At 40.7% G+C, this 11,924-nt stretch overlaps 1 protein-coding gene across 1 annotated transcript; it reads left to right on the top strand.

Annotated features, from left to right (window-relative positions):
* Window positions 1–6,108: 6,108 nt before the first annotated feature.
* On the top strand, window positions 6,109–11,676 carry LOC136243376 (uncharacterized). Its single transcript, XM_066034893.1, has 3 exons — window positions 6,109–8,186; window positions 8,421–8,982; window positions 9,043–11,676. The coding sequence occupies exons 1-3, from the start codon at window positions 6,109–6,111 to the stop codon at window positions 11,674–11,676; spliced, it is 5,274 nt and encodes a 1,757-aa protein (XP_065890965.1).
* The last annotated feature ends 248 nt before the right edge of the window (window positions 11,677–11,924 follow it).

Raw genomic sequence — 11,924 nt, 5'->3', positions numbered from 1 at the left:
TTTCAAAATTACAGCACTACTAAGTGGCAACAACAGAAAAATTGACTTGTACAATGACAATACGGAAAATAAACATGGATTACACCATCCAGTTCTCCATGAACAGGCGAATCCATTGCTGGGTAAGTTTGTCTTCCGGGCCTTTCCTATGACCAGGGCAAAGGTAAAACGTGAGAAAAAAAAGATTATGAACTGTTCGTCCAACACAAGCCAGACTAACGCTCATATCTTCCGTCCCCTTGGGAGTAATGATACGAAAGAGTTTGGAACTCCTCTTAGTTTGGGGATCATGATGCTACTAAGGTTTGTGCCTTTATCACCTTCCTTCACTGTGAAAAAAGCGTTTTAAAAATTTGATTGTTTTTTTTTTTTGTGATTTTGTAAATACTCCACCCATTGTGTTTACTGCAATCTCCTGTAAAATTAGGCTAGCATGAACGTATGAGATTCTTGTAGATCCGGTCACATACTTTAATATCAGACGGTGCTTAATATTACAAGAGTGAGACTAGATAATTACAGATGTAAAAGGATATGTGCTAAACAAATTACGTTATGTTTGATATGGTATCCTAACTAGTGTACATCAACAACTCCACATACAAAACACTTAACATCAAAATTAATAGACCCCTACTTTTAGCTTAACCATTTTTAAACACATTGTTTATACTACAAACATTTACTTACATTGCAAAAGTGGCTCCGCTGTCAATGTGGGATTTGCCATAGTACCTAGACAAACAATGTAAAATTCACATTAGAGTACACAGTCTCTTTTAATCACCTTGATGGTATTAAAGTACATGTTCTTCTTGGTGGCTGTTAAAAACTAATCATAGTACATTGAAGCCTTCCCAGGTGATTGATGAGAATATCAGTAATGGCTGTAAAGAGAAACAAATACAATTACATTTGCTATTTTTTAGCATGTAGTATGCTAACTGTAACACAAATAATGTACATTATACATTACTACAAAGAACATTACACTATACAGTACTTTTTGTACCCATCACAACAATAACTAGCTACACAAGAATTATAGTCAAAATATGTAGTTGTTTTGGATTAGATAACATGCAAATGTTCCAGTAGACCAGACGTGTATTCTAATACAAAGTTCAACAACTAACTTCAAAGCAACGAGAAGGTTATTATTTACTGTATATATGCTTACAAGGATATGTGTGCTCAAGGAAGAGTGCATATATTTCAGAGGTTGAAAAAGTTGTGCATATATTTTAGCCATATCCTGAGTAATTGTGTTATAACTGGTATATTCTACACCCATATATAAAAATAGATAAAAATAAACTATAAACAGTTAGTATTATAATAATAATAATAATAATGGCTGTCACTAAACATTGTACATCAAAAAGTGCCATTATGGAAGAGTCGTATAATGTGTCAAAGCACTTTATATTTAACAAGTGTCAGCCATAAAATGTTAATTATTGAAGTGTTCAGCACTAAAATGAGTAATTACATTAAAAACAACACTACTAGATTTTTTGCCACCACAAACTTCAAAGTCTGCTACAATAACCACAATACTAGTGCTACAATAACCACAATACTAGTGCTACAATAACCACAATACTAGTGCTACAATAACCACAATACTAGTGCTGCATCACTGGTATAAACAGGTCAAGATAATGTGCGTAACTGTGGTATATATGCCAACTATTGGAGCGCTACTGGAGTGCTATGACTTGCGCTGTACCATGGAATACAGTCATTATGAATGGCTGTAATGTTTGACTGAAACTCACTTGGGTTGCATAGCCTCAATAACAAAATACGCTATTGAATACAATCACCACTTTTTAACAAATGCATCCTAGGAATGGCTAATCACTTTGGCAGGTTCCTCCCTAATTCTGCTAATACCATTAAAAGCAATTTAGGAGATTCGAGTCATAAAATTAACAGACAGCTAAAGTAGCAATTACATGCTCAGTGCCTCTAGAGGTTGGTATCTGTTTTTACAACATTTGGCACAGTTGTGCACTATATTGTCTGCCAATTGATGATACTATACTGACTCCTGAGCTCTCTGACAATACTTCTGTGTCCCATAAATTAGTGGGCACTGTGTAATTGATCAAGGACATCCAACTGTATAAGGATGCTGGAATGACTATTCTGATTCATCTATACATCTGAAAAAAGGCAATTGAGCCAACAGTTTACTAGCAACTTAAGCCATCACTAACTAAAAGTTTATCTGGCCAACTGTCTTCATCAGTTGTGAGCTTGTTGTTGAGCTGGTTTAATCTGGTTAGGCATTTTTACTGGAATACTCTGTAAGATTAGCATCAACAATGCTTGGTAAAGAAGCTGGAGTTCATTCTGAAGCATTGTATTTGTGGCAGTAGATTGTGAAGCTTCCAGAAAACTAGGTAAAGATCTATAATCAAAACTTATTCCAGGTGAGGTAAGTGTTATATATAATGATCACATGCCCAGGTATCAGCCAAACAGATTCTTCTGAGTTAGAGAGAGCTCTTGAAACATATCCCACTAGTTGGTAACTTCCATCTGGCTGCACCCAAGAAGCAAGATAGCCCCCAATTAAGATACATCTGCTAATACAAATTTTGAATCATACATGGCTAGAACTTGAGCACTGTTCACCATTCCCATCCCTAGCATGACAGAAAGTGGCAACTGATATTGTAAAGGTTCAGTTTACTTATATTGATTTAACTATTCAAGACATATCGAGAGTGCTAGATCTATATATATTAATACATCATTATCAACAGCGATCCAACATACCAATCTATTTTGTCAGGCATGACAGTGTCAATCATTAGGATGCATTATGATTCAATAGAACCCAAACTGTTGGGAAGTGCTAAAAGCCAGAACGGAATGGAATGAGGCATGCACCAAGTTACAGTGGAACCTCAGTTATCCGAACCCCTTGGGACAGGGGGTGGTCCATAAGTCTGAAAAGTCCATATCTCTGAAACTATGTATAAATAACCTTAAAGAGCATTTTAAATACTCAGTATTATCAACTACCCTAATAGAACAGTCACTACTCTAACAGAGCTGTCATTTCTGTAGTTTGGTTAACAGAGAATCCGGGTAAGTGGGGTCCGGATAACTGAGGTTCCACTGTAATAAACCATTTTTGCAGATTGTACACTGTTTCTTACTATCACAAAGTGAGCTGAAGTTAAGTCATCTGCTTATATAGGCATGCTAGAAATTGCTTGCTTGAAGTTTCTATTTAATGCCCACTGCAAGAATGCATTTGCAATCACCTATGCTGAAAAACTATCATTTAACCTGTTGTATTATTTAAGCACTGGAAGCATATGATTCACAGCCACTAATATACACTGTGATTAACTCTCTCATAAATAATTGCCAATGCTGGCAGACTTCAGAAAACCATCCTCACTATTACTAAAGACTTGGACACGACTATAACATAAAAGTACTACATACAGTAGTTTACCTTTTAGAATGATAATTAAGGAAGTAATTCTACAAAAATGCCACGTGGTGAACATTAAATAGAAACGCCGAGAGCACGATTTCTAGTATGCCTTTGCTGTGGCTGTGGTGGTAGTTATTAATAAGCATATCACCCATATTTTCTGTAGTGATTGCAGAGATACTTCTCATACTGTTCATTATTTGTATTGCTGTCTGACGGGCAGAACATAGCCACCACACTTTTCAGTGGGGTATGTGTTCAGATGCACAATTACAGCATGCCTGGTGCCATTCTTTCTTTTGATGTGGTATGCACAAGTTCATTAGTCAGTTATAAAAAGTAAACAAACAGGAAGAAGTAAAAACTTTTAGTTGGAATAGGGATCAAAGAATTAAAAAATATATATATAGTGAAACAAGGAATATCAAAACAAGAGAGGTTGTCTATATACCTGCAGATACACAACTTATGGACTATTCTTTGATCCGTAATCCAACTTAAAATTTCCAAGTATATACATAATGCAACAATAAACACATGTATCTAGGGTGTGAATTAGATGTGAAGGTAGTGGCATTATATATATTCTGCCCTTTGGCATATATTTGTCTATTTAGGATACACATTGTCAGACAAAACATATAGCTCATGTGAAGACAGGCTTATGTTACGGGTATACCTCGTGTAGTAGATATTGCAGGTTATGCAATTCCAATCTGTTAATTGGTATAGTGGCTGCACTCTCTGGCCTGGCCCTCTAATCTTCTGTGCGGTAGTGGACAAGGTTGGTTCCCTTGGCTGGCACTATACTGTACCACTTGATGTGACCTGTAACAGAATAAAAGTTGGTACACACCACTGATATAGAATTCAGCAGTATACACATTCAACCCTTAAACCAGCACATGTAAAAATGCTAGGAAAAACTATTGCAAGACTGAAACATCTTGCAGGAAATTGCACACAAGTAAGATATTATAAAATAGAAGTTTCTATATCACAAAGAGACTCCAACACAAGTCTCTTAGTACTAATTGCTAAGAAACTTGACCATGTGCTACTTAATCAGATATCACTAAGCACTAGTTCCTTGCTAGATTAAAGAGTAGTACATGTCCTTCACCACCTATACTGGTGAGTTATCTTGACTGCAGTGATAAGGCCAGGTATTGGTTCTTTATACTTTACTAGAAAATGGACTGAAATCATTGCCATGACACAACAAGCACCTTTACAGTAATGTTGCTTCCACATTGTCAGACAAATATATATATAGCTCATGTAATGGCAGGCTTATACAATACCTTGTGTAGTAGATGAACATTATATTGGTGGCAGTCCCTTTCAATAATCTATCACATGGTATAGTGGCGGCACTCTCTGGTGGTAGGTTGAATAGTAGTAGCCGGGGCTAGCTCTCCACTATACTGTATCAGTAGATGTGACCTGTAACAGAATTAAAGTTGGTACACACCACTGATGTAGAAATCAGCAGCATACACATTCAACCCTTAAACCAACACATCTAGGAAAAAGCATTGCAAGACTGGAACATCTTGCAGGAAATTGTACACAAGTAAGATATTATAGGCGCACGTCATTTTTGGGGGGTCCCAGTATTAATATTGCTTAGAAAATGGTGGTATGTTAGCAATGCTTTGAAGTTCAATTAAAATAGAAGCTTCTATATCACAAAGAGACTCCAAAACAAGTCTCTCAAAATGTCATGACTTATATATGCTATCCTTTTAAAACTTGGAGAGGTGACTTAAGACATTGACACCTATAAATAATGTAAAATTTAGGTTGCTAGGGGCAACAGTCAATTTTTTCATTATTATGAAATTTGTCCATTGCAGCACACAGCATCAGTTCCCAACAGTGGCAGATCTGTACCAGCTGTTGTGATACTGTCTAACCATTACAATCAATAATATTGTAAACAATGAAAGTTTGGTGAGATTTAAGTTCGGCAAATCAGCATGCAAAACAGGTTGGCGGACAAAAGAAAATCACAAGGTTTTACATTTTACAAAACTTATAATACACTGTATTGATTCTGTACCATCAGCCCAGCCTGTTTGGGAGTGAATATAGGAGTCCTAACACTTTTTAGCAACTTTTCAAACCTACTGAATATAACATTTTAATCAGGCGGTAGGACCATGTGTCCTACAGACTCAACTTTCAGCACTTGTTGTAGGATATCTATAGGGATTATGTAATGTATCACCTGTACTTTTGGTTGACATCGCGTGATGAACAGTTGTTGAACCTCGTGTTAGACGCGAACCAGTAGTGAAGCCCCTAGAACGATTCTTAGTGTATTTTACATGGTCCTTCGAGCCTTACCAGCGAACCAGCGACCAACGGATACCGTTCAACGTCTTTGAAGTGGATACTGCCAGAACTCGCCGTTGAAATTTCTAACCAGAAACGCAAAATCCTTGGTACCGGGCGAACGGTACCCCGGAAGGCGAGTAAATTCTTTTCATCCGAATGGTTATTTGTGTGCTGTTTTTCGTTTATCTAGATTTGAAGTGGGAGTCAATTGGAACTCTAGTTATTCTACTGGTTTCGTGATTGATATTGTGGAATTAACAGTGTGTAGAGATTATTAATAAATTGTACAGCTGTGAGAAGCCATGGCGGAATTAGCTCGTAAGAAGAAAATCCGTGGAGGCCATCGAGCGTCAGCCACTAGAATGGTTACACAGGTACTCGATGCGATAGAACACCCGGACAACCCGGAGTCAACCTTGACTAAGCTTAAACAATGTAAGGCGGCGCTTGAAGAAAAGTTAGATACTGTGAAACAGCTTGATGCTGATATTCTTGATGAGGTGGACGAAACTGATGTAGAAAATGAAATTGATCAGGCCGATGTCTTTAAAGAGAAGGTACAGAGGGCAATCATTGATGCAACAAGTGCAATTACAGCAAAGGAAGTACCAGTAAGGGGGCACTCATCCATTGTCACACCACCACCACCACCTACTCTTCTGACTGCAACAACCCGAGTTAAGTTACCAAAATTGTCATTAAAAAGGTTTAATGGTGACTTGACCAAATGGTCCACGTTCTGGGATTCCTTTGAATCCTCAATACATCAGAATTCGGATTTGTCTTCAATCGATAAGTTTGCATATTTGAACTCCTTGGTGGAAGGATCAGCAGCTGAGGCAATATCCGGTTTGAGAATCACAGCTACAAACTACGATGGAGCTATTGCTATACTGCAGAAGCGTTTTGGCGACAAGAAGCAGATAATCGCCAAGCACATGGACACTTTGATAAATCTTGATGCTGTCGCTTCACAGAATAACATTAAGGCTCTCCGTCAGTTGTATGACTCAATTGAAGCACAGGTTAGAGGCTTGAAGGCCTTGGGTATAGAATCAGATTCTTATGGCAGCCTTTTGTCGTCTGTGCTTATGAACAAACTTCCTCCTGAGCTACGCCTCATTGTTAGCCGTGAAGTGAAGGACAGACAGTGGGAGTTGGATGAATTGATGAGGATTATTGAAGGAGAGATAGAAGCTAGAGAGAGAGCATCCGGCACTAACGCAAAGTTTAACAAGATGCCAGTTAGAGCACCCCCTCCTACTACTGCTGCACTGATGGCAGGAGGTGGAGCTTCAATAGTTAGTTGCTGTTTTTGTCGCCAATCACATGCTTCGGCTTCATGTTCAACAGTATCAGACGTGGCTGAACGAAAACTTGTGCTTAGAAGATCAGGCAGGTGCTTTGTGTGCCTGAAGAAGTATCATATGAGCCGTGACTGCCGATCACGTTTAAGGTGTAGCAATTGTAATGACAGACACCATGTCAGCATCTGCTCTGAAACATCACGACCTATAAACCGGGTACCTAAAGCCCCTGTCGATTCAGGCCTGACTACACATGACCGGGCAAGAAATCCCCCAGCACCTCAGACAGCCCCGCCCTCCGGTAATTCAACATCCAACTTCACATCAGACACAGCTTCACTTTATTGTGGAAGTTTAAAAACACCAGTCTTGTTGCAAACTGCTAAAGCCCAGGTTTTTAGACCTGATCACCCACAAGGCACAAGGAATGTACGGTTAATCTTTGACAGTGAAAGCCAGAGATCGTACATCACTGACAAGTTAAAGGAAGCTCTGTCTCTGAGACCAAGACAAGCCGAGTCGATGATAATTAAAACGTTTGGTTCCAGCAAGGGTGAAAGACAGTTATGTGATGTGGTCTCTATTGGACTTTACACGAAGAATGAGAGTATGATTGAGCTTTCTCTGCTGTCAGTGCCTTCAATCTGTGAGCCTCTTTCCTGTCAACCTGTGATACATGCAAGCAAGACCTTTCAATACTTATCACGCTTGGATCTTGCTGACCACTGTTCCGAAGAGGATTGCTTGGAGATAGACATCTTGATTGGGTGTGATCATTATTGGAAGCTAGTTACTGGACAGACCCTTCGCGAAGCAGATGGCCCAGTAGCAGTTAATACTAAACTTGGGTGGGTGTTATCTGGTCCAGTGCACGGATTATTATGTACGGCGACTCCCGTGAATCTTGTTACCACCCACACCTTGTTAGTGGATGTGTACACTGTGGATGATAGTTTACAGGAACTTGACCGTACCCTTAAGAAGTTTTGGGATTTGGAATCACTTGGAGTAAAGCAGAACGAGCCATCTGTTTATCAAGACTTTCAGAAAGATATTACCTTTCGAGATGGGAGGTATGAGGTCTCTCTCCCATGGAAGCAATCTCACCCAACTTTACCAGATCATTAAGAACTTGCACTAAAGAGGTTAGGCGGGTTGCTTAAACGTTTGAGACATACACCCAGTGTACTGTGTCAGTATGATGCAGTTATCAAGGACCAATTAAGTAGGGGAATTATTGAACCAGTGGATGAACTCAAGGCCCCCAGTCATCAAGTGCACTATCTACCCCATCATGCTGTCATTAGGAGTGACAAGGAGACTACCAAACTCAGGGTGGTATATGATGCTTCAGCCAGAACCGACGGTCCGGCATTGAATGATTGTCTGTATACAGGCCCTAAGTTTGGACAGAAGATCATGGACATTATTGTACGGTTCCGGTCTCACAAGGTGGCCCTAGTTGCAGACATTGAAATAGCGTTCTTAATGGTTTCGGTCTGCCCTAAGGACAGAGATGCCCTCCGATTTCTGTGGGTGGATAGTGTCAATGAGAGAACACCCAAGGTCCTGACTTTCCGTTTCAGTCGTGTTGTTTTCGGTGTATCATCAAGTCCCTTCCTCCTAAATGCTACCATCAGACACCATCTCGAGAAGTACAATGATGTCCACCCAGAATTTGTACAGAGGTTTCTAAGGTCAGTGTATGTTGATGATGTAAGTTTTGGTGCTGATTGTGATGATGACGCATATGAACTGTATTTACGATCCAAGCAGATACTGTCAGAGGGAGGCTTTAACCTCAGAAAGTTCATCACCAATTCGGCAAACTTACAACAGAAAATGAATATGAAAGAGAGTCATTCTACAGTCGATGCAGAAGGCGGACCAGTTAAGGAAGAAGACAAGACTTACACCAAACACCTTTAGGGGGGAAGGCTAGAGCAACAAGACAATGAACAGAAAATCCTAGGAGTGCGGTGGAATTATGTCCAAGATGAACTACTATTTGACCTCAATGAACTGGCAATATTGATCAGCACCATAGAGCCAACGAAGAGGCACATTGTTGGTGTGACAGCGAAGTTCTATGATCCGCTTGGATTTGTGTCCCCTGTCATTGTTCGCTTTAAGATTCTATTCCAAGAACTCTGTAGTAGCAAGGTAGACTGGGATGTGCCATTGTCAGGCCATTTACTGGATAAATGGAGAGCACTAGTGTCAGGATTCCAAGGAATTACAACGTCAATCCCCAGATGCTACTTCACACTATTAGATAAGGCCTCGAGCCGCTGCAGTCTGCAAGGGTTTTGTGATGCATCAGCAGCAGCTTATGCAGCAGTTGTATACCTAAGAATAGAAGGAAGTGCTGGCACAGTTGCAAATTTTGTGGCATCAAAGACACGGGTGGCGCCAACTAGCAAACTATCGATCCCAAGACTTGAGCTTCTGTCTTCATTATTGCTAGCGAACCTTATATCTAACATCTCTGCGGCACTAACGACAGAATTTCTGTTGCAAGAGCCATGTTGTTATACTGACTCGAAGGTAGCACTTTATTGGATTAGAGGGACAACCAAGGAATGGAAGCCATTTGTGGAGAACAGGGTAAACGAAGTGAGGAGATTAGTACCGTCAGAGTATTGGAAGCATTGTCCAGGACAGGAAAATCCTGCAGACCTCCCTTCAAGGGGAATTGCCCCCACAGAATTAGTGACATCCAAACTGTGGAGACACGGACCAGATTGGCTTGTGGACACTAGGTTCATTATTGAAGAGGAGGAGCTGTGTATGCCTGAAGAATACGCTAAGGAGGTGAGAGTTACTCACTGTTATCTCGCATGTAACTCGTCCACTTGGGACTTGTGCAATATTGGGAAGTTAGTTGATTGTGAGAAGTTCAGCCAAATGCGTTGTCTGTTAAGGGTCACAGCCTACGTTATCAAGTTTGCCAATCTCTTTAAGGTGAAGGGAAATAACATGGACAATGGAATGGAATTGACGACCTCTGAACTGATGAGAGCTGAAGATCTATGGGTGAAGGAATCCCAAGGGAGCTTACTGCAGCACAAGAGTTTCCGAGCCTGGGAACAACAGTTCCACCTCTTCTTAGATAGTGGAGTTTGGAGGTGTAAGGGGAGGATTGACAATGCGCAAGTCCCGTACTGCACGAGGTACCCCACATTGTTGGACAAGGAGCACCATTTCACACAGTTGGTGGTTGAGAATGCGCACAAGAGGGTACTCCACAATGGCGTCAAGGAAACCTTGACGGAAATACGGTCAAAGTTTTGGATTGCCAGAGGTAGGCAGTTTGTTAGACAAGTGCTACTTAACTGCACAGTTTGTCGTAAGACAGAATGTAAGCCATATCCAGTACCGCCAGCACCCCCACTACCTGACTTTAGAGTAAGAGAGGCCCCTGCATTCTCATATACTGGTGTTGATCTGGCAGGACCTCTATACATCAAGGATAAAGGAATCAACACAAATAACAAGGTCTGGATCTGCTTGTACACTTGTTGTGTGACCAGAGCAGTACACCTAGAAATAGTTCCTCGAATGACTGCTGAAGCCTTTATTCGAAGTTTTAAGAGGTTCACAGCCAGACGAGGCTTTCCAGTGATGATGATTTCGGATAATGCTAAGACTTTCAAGTCAGCAGCCAAGATGGTACGATCGGTGATAGATGATCGAGAGGTGCAACAGTATTTGACAGGGCTTAAGACAGAATGGGTTTTCAACTTGGAGAGAGCTCCCTGGTGGGGTGGCATATTTGAGCGTATGGTGAAGTCCACCAAACGTTGCTTGAAGAAGACAATTGGTAAGGCCAAGCTAGCCTATGATGAGCTGCTGACTGCCCTGACAGAGGTAGAAATGATATTAAATTCCAGACCATTGTCTTACGTATTGACAGAAGATATTGAAGAGCCATTAACACCTTCTCACTTGATGACCGGACGAAGACTATTGAGCTTGCCAGATGCGGTTCATTACCGAAGACCAACAGAGGATAGTGAGTTTCGAGTAGATGTGTGCCATGAAACAGTGAACCAAAGAATGAGGCAACTTAATTGTACTCTCAACCACTTTTGGAGAAGGTGGAGAACTGAGTACTTGCTGCAGTTGAGGAAGTGTCATAGTTATGACAAGAGTGGTGTTAAGAATAGAGAGCCGAAGGTTGGTGAAGTTGTGCTGCTACGGAGTGATAGTAAACTCAGGGGGTTGTGGAAAATGGCAAGAGTGCAGCAAATATTGAGAAGTAGAGATGGCCAAGTTAGAGGTCCTGTGTTGCAGTTGCCCTCTGGGGAGTCTGGCAGTAACATTTTAAGGAGACCACTACAGTATTTCTACCCATTGGAAGTGGACTGTAATAGAGATGATACTGCTGAATCTGGTATGAATGTGCTTGAGACTGATAGAAGGATTGATGAGACACCGAACACTGGTTCAGATCTGGCAGTTCAGCAGGTACGTACACCTAACACAAACAGGCCAAAGAGAGCTGCAGCACGGAAGGCTAATGAGTTCATTAGAGCTGTTATGAGTGACGATACAGACTGACTCACATGCACACATGGTAGGACATGCATTGATATTGTAACACCTATTTCATTTAGAACAGTATCCCTTATTGACCAACTGGTCAATGGGGGGAGTGTAGGATATCTATAGGGATTATGTAATGTATCACATGTACTTTTGGTTGACATCGCGTGATGAACAGTTGTTGAACCTCGTGTTAGACGCGAACCAGTAGTGAAGCCCCTAGAACGATTCTTAGTGTATTTTACACTTGTGCTATAAAGCCT

This window comes from Dysidea avara, chromosome 13, assembly GCF_963678975.1.
Source record: "Dysidea avara chromosome 13, odDysAvar1.4, whole genome shotgun sequence".
Taxonomy (NCBI): Eukaryota; Metazoa; Porifera; class Demospongiae; order Dictyoceratida; family Dysideidae; genus Dysidea; species Dysidea avara.
This window is presented reverse-complemented; position numbering and strand designations above follow the sequence as displayed.

What these genes read in the sequence shown, in the direction of transcription:
- LOC136243376 (XM_066034893.1), top strand. Translation starts at nt 6,109, where the DNA reads ATGGCGGAATTAGCTCGTAAGAAGAAAATCCGTGGAGGCCATCGAGCG. An exon ending in ATTACCTTTCGAGATGGGAG is followed by an intron (nt 8,187 to 8,420) that starts GTATGAGGTCTC and finishes TGCTGTCATTAG; the next exon opens with GAGTGACAAGGAGACTACCA. An exon ending in TGAAAGAGAGTCATTCTACA is followed by an intron (nt 8,983 to 9,042) that starts GTCGATGCAGAA and finishes AAACACCTTTAG; the next exon opens with GGGGGAAGGCTAGAGCAACA.